The 12,254-nt window shown below is 54.3% G+C and overlaps 2 protein-coding genes across 3 annotated transcripts in view; one reads left to right on the top strand and one right to left on the bottom strand.

The window, feature by feature from the left end:
* Nucleotides 1-5,970, top strand: part of CHRDL2 (chordin like 2) — a 30,668-nt gene extending 24,698 nt beyond the window's left edge. The window contains exons 9-11 of the mRNA XM_008707350.2: nucleotides 937-1,110; nucleotides 1,945-1,999; nucleotides 5,307-5,970. Coding sequence (XP_008705572.2) covers nucleotides 937-1,110; nucleotides 1,945-1,999; nucleotides 5,307-5,397 — 320 coding nt within the window. The 3' untranslated portion in view covers nucleotides 5,398-5,970. The remainder of the gene's footprint in view (nucleotides 1-936; nucleotides 1,111-1,944; nucleotides 2,000-5,306) is intronic.
* The window catches only part of POLD3 (DNA polymerase delta 3, accessory subunit), a 105,587-nt gene that overhangs the window by 2,350 nt on the left and 90,983 nt on the right, over nucleotides 1-12,254 (bottom strand). The window contains exon 12 of one of the 2 annotated variants that reach the window (XM_040630842.1): nucleotides 6,816-6,868. In XM_040630842.1, the coding sequence (XP_040486776.1) occupies nucleotides 6,816-6,868 (53 nt within the window). Of the gene's footprint in view, nucleotides 1-6,815; nucleotides 6,882-12,254 lie in introns of both variants that reach the window. The other variant, XM_040630843.1, reaches the window with a different exon arrangement.

The following is a 12,254-nucleotide window of genomic DNA, read 5'->3' as shown; positions in this document are numbered from 1 at the left end:
ACCGGGAACACATGAGGGGTAGGGGTTCAACTGGAATTCTCTTGGAGCCTGGCTGTAGCTCAGTGCTAGGCTCCTTCACGAACACACACCCCAGGCTATTTCCCCTTAAAAATATTGAGACTGTGGCCTGACAACTCTTAGCGGGACATCTTGAAGGGCTGCATGACTAGTAAGAGTTTTGAAGGAAGCGTGTATGTGTAGGGACTTAGTCCTTTAGTCCCTGAAAAATAGGGAATGTTGGTACGTGGAAAATTCTGGAAGATGTCCTTGGAATTCTAGCATGTGAAGGCTTTAGGACTGGATCCAATTTGGGACCAAAACCTATCACCACTATCACCACCATCCCCCCCACACCCCTGCGGCCCCCTTCACCGCTACAGCCGGATCATTGTCCCCTCACCACCTCTCCCACCATCACAACCGTGATCATCATTGTCGCCACGATCACCTCACCCCTCCCAAATGTTTCATTCTGTGTGTGTTCATGACAGCTCATGCTTGGCGATGTGGGTGACTCAAAAGACAGCCTGTCCTTCACCCGTAGGTCTCTTTTAGAGACAAACATACCCAAGGGAGACAATTACAAGGCAATGCAAGGTAGTGAGACTAAGGGCATGAGTGGGAGGCATAAGCAAGAAGGGTTTTAAAGGCTGTGAGTGGGAAGAAGCAGGGTAAGCTAAGCTGTTCCAAGTGGGCTGCCTGGAGGAGGTGGAAGGTGAGCTGGGCCCAGAAGGATGAGAGGCTTTCTGATATGCTAATCAATGGGAGGTGAATGGGAGAGATGGCCCCTCTCTCTGGTGCCAGGGGTACCAGAACTTTCCCAAGGACCTTAAAGACCTGAGGGGGCTGTCAGACTAGTGGCCTGGCTTCCTGGGCCTATCAGGCAGCAGGGGGCGGGGGCGGTGAGAGTGTTCATGAGCTCCTTGTCTTCCCCAGAGGACAAGGCAGACCCTGGCCCCAGTGACATCAGTGCCACCAGGTGTCCGAAGATGCCAGGCCGGGTCCTCGTCCACACATCCGTAGCTCCAAGCCCAGACAACCTCCATCGCTTTGCCCTCGAGCATGAGGCCTCTGAGCAGGTGGAGATCTACCTCTGGAAGCTGGTAAAAGGTGAGCATTGGCCCCCTCCCAGCCGGGCTTACCTCTGGCCTGGCCCCCTTACCAGGGGCCGTAGGGGCATTTTGTTGATCAAGGGCCTCTAGCCCAGGACGACCTGCCTCTGGCTGCCCTTCTAGATTTAAGCGTCCAATTCCAAGATAGAGGGAGACAGAGATTCTGTCTGTGATTCTCTGACAGTTCTGATAAGCTCATCCACTCGGAGACGCCAGGGCCTCGAAGTGCTCCCTCTCCTGGGAGGAAGGGGTTGTTGCACTTGCAAGGAGCCAGGACAGGGTAGCCGCGGAAGCGCGAGGCACGTCAAACTGGTAGAACTTCAGCCCTCTGTGAGGGGAGAGCTTTTCGGGCAGAAGGGCCTTCACACCATCCTCAAAGCAGGAGGGCCTGGAGGCTAGTCTCATTCAGCCTGTTTTGCGTGGTGGATTCTAGCCCTCCGATAAGCTGACGTCAGAACCTATTTCTCATTCTGTGAGAAACTCACTGGATGCCCCGGGATGCTCAGATCACCAGCTGAAGGTCAAGAGGCGTTGTCATTGAGAAGGGGATTGCTGAGAGTGGGGCTTTTTGGTTCTTCTTGCCAAACATAGATCCCCTGGGTACAGTAAAACAGACTAAACCCTTCAAGTGTGAATCAGCTGTAAGGTCACTTTTCTCTCCTGATGGGTCTGGCTGGAGTGGGCGGGGGTGGAAGAGGGGATGATAATGATGGTCATGATAATGATAACCAATGTGTGGAGCACTTTAGAGTTTCCAAAGTGCTTCACACTCATTATCTCGTTTGATCCTCAACAATCCTGAGAGTTAGGTATTATTATCCCCATTTTACAGATGAGGAAACTGAGGCTCAGAGAGGTGAAGTACCTGGCCCAAGGCCACACGGCCAGTAAGTGGAGGACGGGAGCTAGAGCCCATGTCTTGTGACGTCAGATGCGGCTCTTTCCCTGCTCTACTCTGCCTCCTGTCCTAGGAGGAATGGACGAAGAAAGCGGAGCTGTTCAGCCTGGAGAAGAGAAGACCCAGGGGGACAGGACCATTGGCTTCCTGGCTCTGAAGGACTGCCCCAGGCAGGGGGAGCGGTTGTGTTCTGAGTGACTACAAGGGTCAGAACAACAAGCAGGGGCTTTGAGAATCAGACAGACCTGGGTTTGAATCCCGGCTCTGCTATTCTTAGCTGTGTGGCCTTGGGCAAACACTTGACCTCTCTGGGCCTCATTCTTTTCCTTCTGTTAATTGGGAAGGAGGGTTTTTGGAGGATTAAATAAAATAACATGGGTACAGCCCTGACTGTTCATCCCACCCCCTCAGTTAGAATTACAGAGAAGCATGTTTCCACCGACAAGAGGCAGCACTTTCTCATACCTAGACCCTTTCTGTCAAAGAAGGGAGGGAGCCAGCTCAACTCACAGGAGTGTGCAAGCAGCGACTGGGTGCGGGCTTTGCCACAGCTGAGGAGGTAGATCCAGCAAACCCTTCTCTTGTTTTGTGCCTTGAGATCCCATCAGTCCCTGGACAGGTGCTGGTTTAGTCCAGACCTCCGTCCGACCCCACCATGTGCTGGGACCACGGAGAGTAAGAGGCCCCAGGCTCTGTTCCTGGGAGCCCAGGGCTTAATGACTGGGATGCAGTAGGAGCTCCCCAGGAGCTGAGCTGGTCAGGCTAGAAGGCTTCGTGGAGGAGGAGCCTGTAGCTGGACAGGTGTTAGGAAGGCAAGAGGAGCACTTTGCAGGCAAGGGTGGCAGTGATAGCCGCAGACGGGCCAGAGCCTCCGCTTCCATGTGCTGTGCTCTGCCCTGTGACTGGAGTGTAGGAGGCCCTATGCTAATGTGCTTCATTTCATCCCCATAAGAAACATGAGGGATATGGATTCATGCACCGTCTTGCAGATAACACTGAGTCCGAGAGGTAAAATGACTTGCTCAACGTCACACGGTTTTAGCAGTCAAGCAAAGATTCAAACCCAGGTCTGACTCTCCCCAGCACCGCCTCCAGGGAGGTGACCTAATGTTTTCAGAGAGGTGCCTGAGGAAGGCCAAGGTGTGTCCAGAATGGCGCAGACTGGAGCACTGTAGCCCAAGGCCAATGTCATGACCACCAGGCCCAGCAGAAAAGCAGCAGGTGGTGGGGACTCTTCAACTTCACGGTGCCAGGCTCTCCCCTCCTGTCACTGGCAGCCCCTCCCCATCTCCTGACCCCCTGGGCGGCCTGAGTGCCTCACCAGCCTCTCTGTCACCTCCCTGCCCCACACTGTGGGGGTCAAAGCAAACACTCCCGAGGTCTGACTATCAGCGGCAAACCCTGATTCTTCACCCAGAGGAGTGGAATCAGCAGGCCTCAGGGGCGGGAGGAGGAAGGGCAGACACTGGCCCGGAGACACCGACACCGGACTCAGGCCCCAGAGTCCGGGTGGCTTATTGTTAAAAGCCATTTTAATTCTGGAGTTTCAGAGTAGAAGGGACCTCAGGGGTCCTGATTCCAGCCTCTGTCTAGGAAGGAAGCACCTTAGAGCCTCCTGGACGGGAGGCTCCCTGACTCCACATGCCCCCACCCCACCTCCAGTGGATGGCTCCACCTAGAAAGGGCTTGTTTTCACACTGAGCCTCACCTCACCTCACCTCACCTCACCTGCCAGTACCGTCTCTGTCCTGGGGGTTCAGAGAGCCCAGCTGCCCTCAGACCTGGCGCACCCCCCAAAGGCATGGCCATGCTGCTCAGGTTAGCTCTTGATTCCAGGTCCAAGACCTCAGTTCTTACGAGCATGCTTTACAGGCTACAGTGCGAAGACCCCCCCTCATCCCTGTCACCTCCTCTCCAGTTTGCGTTCTGGGGTGTGTGCAGCAGCGGGCCGGGGCGGAACGGCCCATCGCCATCTCAGGCTTGTGATGTAGCCTGGGCCTTTGGAGTGAGTCTCCCCTATATCCCAATCCTTGGCATCTGAACTGGGGGTCCTGAGAACAATGCTGGACATTCCCAGCCTCCTGGACCTTAGTGCTGACCGTTCTCCTCAGTGGGATCCTACCCAGATTTCCGTAAGCAAGGCCAATTCTTAGTTTTCTTGAGGGCTGTGCCAGCCTAGCAGAGGCCTTGCTGTCACATCTGTTCTTTCTGGCCACAGACCCTGGTGGCCACAGCTGGTGCAACTTCACAGCCCATGTGCTTGGGGCCTCAGTGCCATGTGTGGTGCCCGTGGCCAGCTCTCAATGGGACGCAAACATCAGGAGATCCAGCTAATACCTCGTTCCCTTTAGGGTGTGGGCTAGATTGGGTACACATATGTTTCCTTACCCATCCATTCATCAAGGGATCATTCATTCATTCATTCATTCATCCTACATGACTAATGTGGGCCAGGCTCAAGGGAGCCAGAGAGGAAAACCCTGCAGGAGTAACCAGGGGAGGCAAGAACAGACACAATGATAGCGCATTAGAAATAGGTACAATGACCAACAGAAGCTAAGAGCTGGGGGAGATCAAGGAAGGGGAGATCTAGGAAGACTTCCCAGCTGAAGCTTAGAGGATGCGTAGGAGTTCATCTGGTGGTAACAGGACAAACAGAAGTCAATAGGAGAAGGAGTTGCAGCAGAGGGGGTGGCCTATGTAAAGGCTTGGGCCCCTCGGGGGACAGCAAGGCCGCTCAGGGGTTGGGTAAACAGAGCCTAGTGCTGAAAGGGGGCTACCGCTCTGACACTTGACGTTCTTTGGAGTCCGATAAGCACACCTATTGATATCTTTCACACACTCTATGCCCAGAAAAAAGCATGACCAGCCCATATGGGCCTCCCACCTCCCCCCCACCCCGCATTGTGGACAGGTGAGCAGCGCGAGAGCAGAATGCTGAGGGTGACAGGTGGACGGCCTGCAGAGAGGCGATGAGAGGTCAGGGAAAGGGAATGGTAGGTAATGTATAGTTTCAAATGATTGCAGTTAGGATCACAGCTTGGGCAGGGAGTAAGAGGGGTCAGAAGTCTAGTGCAGGGACCCAGGGAAGATGTGATGGGCCCCGAATGGGGAGAGTGGCAGTGGAGATGGAAGGATAGGTTCAAAATACTGAGGAAATTTAGTCCACAGGATTTGGTGTCTGGTCGGAATAGGGGAGGGGAGGGGTGACTAGGTCCCATCTGTGTCTAAGTTACCCTGTTCCACTGATTGCATGGCCCCACCTTCCCTGCTCATGCCCTTGCCTCTGCCCTCAGGAATCTTCCACTTGATTCAGATCAAGAAAGTCAGGAAGCAAGACTTCCAGAAAGAGGCACAGAACTTCCGGCTACTCACCGGCACCCATGAAGGTGGGACGTTAGGCTGAGAAATGGGGCCTGGGAAGAGAGCCGGGCCAGAGGCCAGGGCCTCGCGGGGAGTTCCAGGCTGCTGGTGCTGGGAGGGGGGCAGGGTGGTTGTCAGCCACAGACGTCAGTTCCCGGCACAGGAATCCAGTGGGCGTCTGGGCCAGAGATTTCTCAACTCAGGGCGCTTGGGAGCGGGAAGGTGAAGCAGAACCATCTGGATTTGGTCCTGGGAGTGGGGGAGACAGGGCTGTAGAGGAGGGAAGCCTGAGCCCCCAAACCCTGATGCTGCCTACCCCCTCTCTACTGGAACATTTCCTATTGAAACCCTCCTAAGCACTTTCCTTCTGATGCCCCTTAATTTGCTCTACACTATACGGAGGCAGATGGACCCAGGTGGGGCTTCAGGTGGGGGAGAGGAAGTCACAGATGGGCATGTCACCAACAGGTGTTAGGAAACCAGCCCAACCCCAAATGCTGGTCGGTTGAAGGTGGGGTCATGTGCTAGAACTGCTCGGGCTAGGGGGTTATGATGGAGATACCCATCTCCTTCCTCCTGTGGACTCCAAACCCAGGCTCTCACCACCCTTCTTGTCCTAAGTTTTTCCCACCCCAGTCACTCTGCCTCTCTCGTGCACATGCATGCACAGGCGCACACACGTGCACACCCGACCCCCGACCCCCACCCCCACACCCCTCTTCTGCTTTCCTCTCTGCAGGTCACTGGAACGTTTTCCTAGCCCAGACCCCGGAGCTGAAGGTCACAGCCAGTCCAGACAAAGCAACCAAGACCTTATAACAAAGACCTAAACAGTTGCAGATATGAGCTTTATCTTTTTTGTTGTTATATATTAATAAATGATAAGTTGCATTACCCCTCAACCCTGCCTGCTCAGTTCATGTCTGGTCTCCGTGTGTTCCCACAGGGACTGCAAGGCAGAACTGGTTATGCCCATTTTACAGGGTTAGAGACTGAGATGCATCAGGGGCAGAGGCTGGTCCATATCCTCGTGGTGAATTGTTACCAGAGTCAGAGCTGGTTCCCCAGCCTCCCCGCCCAGGCCCTTGTCTGCCTCCGGCCTCTGTACTGCTTCCATCCCTGGCCCCCAGCTATGGCTCCTCCTGCTTTTATGGGTGCCCCCCTCCTGGAGCTCATTGGCACTGAGCCTAGGAAAGGGACTGACTCCAGTTAGCTAGTGGAGGGGGAAAGGGAGCCTCAAAGCACTTTCCCCAGTGAATCTTCCAGGGATCCTTACAGCTGTCAGCCACGCTCTACAATGAGGAACCTGAGTTTCGGGAGGAGCAGTCCTTTGCCCGGAGCCACGGGGCAGGGCAGTAGCAGAGGCAGAGCGGGCGCCAGGTCTCTGGCTCCGGGCTAGCACTCCTCCCCCGGTCTGCCGGTATAAGCCCAAAGAGTCTCACCTCCAAGGATTTCCAAGACTTGGCAGTCACGTCGCCAACCCCAGCACCACAATCTGGGAAGAGAGCCTAACAGTTACAATTAAAGACAACATTAATAATTTATCCTGCCTACACGTTCAATTAGTTGCAATTTCAAAGATGTTTTAGTGCTCACGATTCCACTTAAGATGAACACTGTAGGAATTACCCCGACTTGAGAGAAGAGGAAACAGAGGATCAGGATGGGCCAATGTCTTCCCTAAAGCCTCACAGTGACAGCTAGGGAGGCCAGGACTAGAACTCAGGCCCACCACCTCCCAGACCCATGCTTCCCCTCCACACAGCACTGCCCTCCACCCCAAGCTGGATTGGAAGCTGTGGAGAAGCAGTATGAGATGGCCTAAGGCCACCTGCAGCCACTTAGAGGGCTCTATTGTCCCCTGAGCCTTGGTCTCTGTACCTGGGTGTCTGAGGTCTGGGATGTCTGCAAAGCCGCCTACCAACACCGCCCTCCCTGGGCAGGGACGAGTGCCACTCTCCCCGAACTCCCTCCACCACCTCCCAGGGGCCTGGTTTGAGAGGCTGGGGTTTGAGGAACACGGCTGGGATGTCCCCCGCCTCCCCTGAGTCAGAAGACATTAGCTCTGCACAGCTTCTACCTGTCGCTGAGAGAGAAGACACAGCCCTCCAGCCTTGCTTGCTTACCACGTAGGGTTAAGCTGGAACTCGGGGGAGGAATTCTGAGCATCTCATATTTAAAGCACGGGAATCTGAATGTTCAGCCGTTCACATGGGGAACTCTGGTCATCCTTCAACTTAGCTCAGATGGGCCTTCTCCATAAAGCTTTCCTGGACACCCCCAGCCCTGCCCCTGCACAACGGCCCTCCCCTCTGCTGGAGAATGGGGTTGCAGGCAGGACTCTGCAATGAGAAGTGGCGCTGAGGCCTCAGGATGGGAATGGACTTCCCTGTATACTTTTCCTGGTGTCTCGGGCCAACTGCCTTCCTGGTCTCTTTGATGGGCTTATCTGAAGCCTGTGATGTTCACCCTGAACCTTTTCCACCATGGGAGGCACGTTCAGCATATCAGCACCTCCTCCCTTTGGTCCAGACATTTCTGAGTATGTACACATGAGGCTTTCCGTGGGAACCTCTCACAGCTTTCCCATGGGTTTACACCTCTCTGACTCATCTTCCCCTTTCATGTATTCATTCATAAAACACTTTCTCAGCTGCTCGGGGACAGGCCTATGCTAGATGACCAACACAGCGTAAGGAACCAGTACGGCTCTGCCTATACTCAGGGAGCCGAAGTCCAGAGAAGAAGGGGCATCACAGCGCCATGAGTGCTAAGGGCTGCAACAGCAGGGCCATGGTGAGCACAGGCCTGCCCAGACGGGGGACACTTCAGCAGGCTCTGAAGGATGAGGACGATTAGAAGAAAAGGCGGAGGGGCGCCTGAGCAGCGCAGCCTTTAAGCGTCTGCCTTCGGCTCAGGGCGTGATCCCGGCGTTCCGGGATCAAGTCCCACATCGGGCTCCTCCGCTGGGAGCCTGCTTCTTCCTCTCCCACTCCCCCTGCTGTGTTCCCTCTCTCGCTGGCTGTTTCTCTGTCACATAAATAAATAAAATCTTAAAAAGAAAAGAAAAGAAAAGGCGGAGGGAAGGGGGGCAGGGGGACGGAGATGGTACAGGAGAGACAGTACATGGGAGATGAAAAAGAGCGTGTTCTAGGGGGAATCACAAACAGCTCACTGTGGCTGGACAGTATGATTTGAGGCAAAGAGCGAAGGGAGGTGAGGCTGAATGCCCGGCTGAGAGGCTCTGGCCTCATCCTGAGGGCAGCCGGGAGCCCTGGAAGGGTTTCAGTGCTTTGGTCAGATCTGTGGGTTAGCAAGCTGGCTCTGCCTGCTGGTGAAGAACAGCATGGCGGCGTGTGACAACGGTCGGGGGCAGGAGAGAAGCGATGGGGCTGGAAGGGAAGGCAGCACTGATGACGGACCGCACACAGGGCTGAGGGAAAGCGAGGAGGGTAGTGTGTAGCTATGTCTCACGTGGTTACTGCAGAGAGAACCCAGAAGTTTCAGCTGAGCACACGTTGGGTCTCAGAAGATACCCCTGACTCTCGGGGTACATTATGGGTGTGGGGAGAAGGCCGGGTCAGAGACAGGGGTTTGGGGGCTGTTGGCCTACAGGTAGTAATGAAGCCAGGAGATGGGTGGCACTGGCTTGGGAGAGACTGTAGAGTGAACCCCAGAGCCTCAGCAAAGGAATTTCCGTGGAGGAAAGAGAGAAGCCAGGAGGGTATGGTGGCTGAGAGTCCAGTAACACAGGGCCCAGAAAGGGTCCAAGAACATAGGGCCCCCCACAGGTTTTGGGGGGCGGAGGCGGTGTCAGGGGGGTGAGGAAACAGATAAGTCTTTGGAGAACTATGGTGGTAAAGGAGCGGGGAGAGGCAGGGAGTGGCTGGCGGTGGACATGGATGGAAGAAGAGGGTTTTTCAGACAGGAGAGATGTAAGCAAGTCTCGGTGATGAGAAGACCTCACAGAACAGGGAAGCAGAAGAACACAGAAGTGAGGACGGAAGAGGGGAGGTTTAAGGACAAGTTAAAATCCATTCTTCCTCAGCCACTAACTCACTAGGTAACCCCGCTGGTCTCCCCATGAGTGTGATAAGGGAGAAGGAAGGGGTGGTCTCCCAGGGCTGCCCAGGTTTTCCACTCACGGGGCTCCCCGAGACTCCAGCAGGAGGGAGTCCTACTTGGTGGCCGGGAGGCACACGTGGGGCTCTGGAAGAAATAGTGGCATCCCCTCCCACAGGCTGGTCATTAGTTAACAAGGCACGTTCAAGTCTGTTATCTCATCCGATCCCTAGGACAACCCTGTGAGATGGGGACTGTCCACCACATTAAGAAATGAGGAAACTGAGGCACAGGGAGAGGAAGTGACCCAATCAAGATCACACACTGGTAATTGGAGGGGTTGGATTCCAGCAAAGGTCTGCGATTCTGTATGTACCGCGATGGGTCCTAGAACACGGAAGGGGCCAGGTCCTGGGCTGGGGCAGGTGCAACCAACCTGGGCTCAGAGCCTCTACCTCCCCAGGTGGCTTCCTCACCCCCAAACCTGATCTGCCTATTACGATGCCAAGCCTGCCCTCCGGGTTTCCTGGGGAGGCTTCTTCCTCCTCCTCCAGCAGCTATGAAGCCACCTCCCCCTGTCCCTCCACGAACCCTGGGCTCTGGGAAATGTCAGTATTTCTGAGAAACAGGACGTGGCCTGTGGTTTGGGGCTGTCCTGGGGGTAAGGGAAGGCCTGGGGCCCCACCAAGGCACAATGGCATCTCTCTGCCGGGCAGGCCCAGCCGCCCCCCTTCCCCTCACCCTGGTCCCTGGAAGACACCCTGCCTGCCTCCCCTCTGCAAGGCCGGTTCGTGGAAGATGCTTTGCAGGAGGCTGACAGGTTGGAAGCGGGTTGGGTGACATGCGTTTCTGCGGACCGGGAGTTATCGCAGACCTTCTAGAGTGGGAATCAGGACCTGGATCTCTGCCCCAGCTCTAGGGTGCTTGAATGAGCATAGGACATCTGATGTCTCTCCCCAGTCCTACCTTTTCACCTCTCGCACAAAACAGAGCCACAAGATTTGCCCAAGGTCTAACCGCGGCCTAGAATTGGGCCCTTATAGAGCCTGCAGGGTCTGACTTTCACGTCCACGTCCTCTCTTGACCTATGATGTCGAGGCTGAGGTTGAGATCAGCCTTCTCACCGGCTCCTCTGTTGTCACCCCCACCCCTGCCACTTCCTTCCCAGCAAGTCTTGCCTGCCAACCCAGAGTGATCTTTCAGAAACACAAATCTTACCCGGTTTCCCCTCATTAAGCCCCTTCTTCGATGCCTTTCCTCCTGGCCCCTCAGGGTCTGGCTCCTGCTGCCTCGTTGGCCCCAACTCCCCATCGTCTCTCCCAGCAACACCCTGGGATCCAGTTTCCTGCTCTACCTGACCATTCTGGGATGGACCTGAGCTCCAGGAAGACCTGGATCACGGACTCTGACCCAATCAGGACAGTCTCTGTTGCCCCCTTCATACCAGTCTGTTCTCCCCAACCAACTCTTTCAAGACACACACAGGACCCTGTGCACTGCTCAGCCTCCTAATAGCTCTCAATCAGACAGGGGACAAAGGATCTGCCCTTCCAATTCCCATAGAGAGATTCTGGGGAATGACTCTGGTTGGTCTATCCTGGGTACATAATCCGTCTTAGGTGGTCAGGGATGAGGTATTAGAATCACGACTGGAGTGGGAGGAGCAGTTTCCTCAAATAAGGAGGTGGGCAGCACACACACGGTCAGTAAACGGATCCCCGTTCCCAGCTACCATCACTACAACTTCAGACCGCTTCCGAAACCGGTGTCCTCTCTTCCACACCTTAAACATGCTGTTCCCTCTTTCTGGAATGCCTTTCCCTCATCTCTTCCTGTAGTACTCCAGCTTATGTTCCAAGTCCTCCTCAGAAAAAGCCCTCCCTGGGCTGCCCCAGCAGCAGATGCTCTTCTGTAACCAAACACATGTTTTGGATTTGCAATGGTCTTTTCTCCCCCTGGCCAGGAAGCTTCTTGGGCCAGAGACCACATGGCGGGCATCTTAGCATTCCCAGCCCCTCGTCCACAGGAGGCATTCAATGCATGCTTATTGAAGAAGGAAAAGAGAGAAGGAGGAACGACATTGATGGTGAAGACAACGGCGGTGAGACGTGGTTGACTGCTGACATAGAGCAAATGCTCGGTAAGTGGTTACCGAGCCTTGAATGATCACCGCTACTCCTCTCCCCACCATTCCGACTACCAACCTCCACTACCGGGACCACCGCGGGGCCCAGGTGGGGAAAGCAATGGAGCCTGCACATCATATCCTAAATATTTATAAGTTATAAATCAAACTAACAAACTATTAAACAAATATGTTCTATCTTCCTACCTTGACAAATATATCTTCTTAATGACTTAGAAGGCCAAGTTCAAACTTAAAATTTTCTTTTTTTTAAATAATTTTTTTATTATATTATGTTAGTCACCATACAGTACATCCCTAGTTTTTGATGTAAAGTTCCATGATTCATTACTTGCATATAACACCCAGTGCACCATGCAATACATGCCCTCCTTAATACCCATCACCGGCCTATCCCATTCCCCCCACCCCACTCCCCTCTGAAGTCCTGTTTGTTTTCCAGAGTATAGTCTCTCGTGGTTCATTCCCCCTTCTGTTTCCCCCCCCCTTTCTTCTTTCCTTTCTTCTCCTACCAATCTTCCTACTTCTTATGTTCCGTAGATGAGTGAAACCATATAATTGTCCTTCTCTGCTTGACTTATTTCGCTTAGCATTATCTCCTCCAATCCCGTCCATGTTGCAGCAAATGTTGAGAAATCGTTCTTTTTGATGGCTAATATTCCATTGTATATAT

The sequence above is a fragment of the Ursus maritimus genome, unplaced genomic scaffold, assembly GCF_017311325.1.
Source record: "Ursus maritimus isolate PB19 unplaced genomic scaffold, ASM1731132v1 scaffold_16, whole genome shotgun sequence".
In the NCBI taxonomy this organism is placed as follows: domain Eukaryota; kingdom Metazoa; phylum Chordata; class Mammalia; order Carnivora; family Ursidae; genus Ursus; species Ursus maritimus.
Note: the sequence above shows the minus strand (reverse complement) of the source record. Positions and strands in the feature narration are given on the sequence as shown.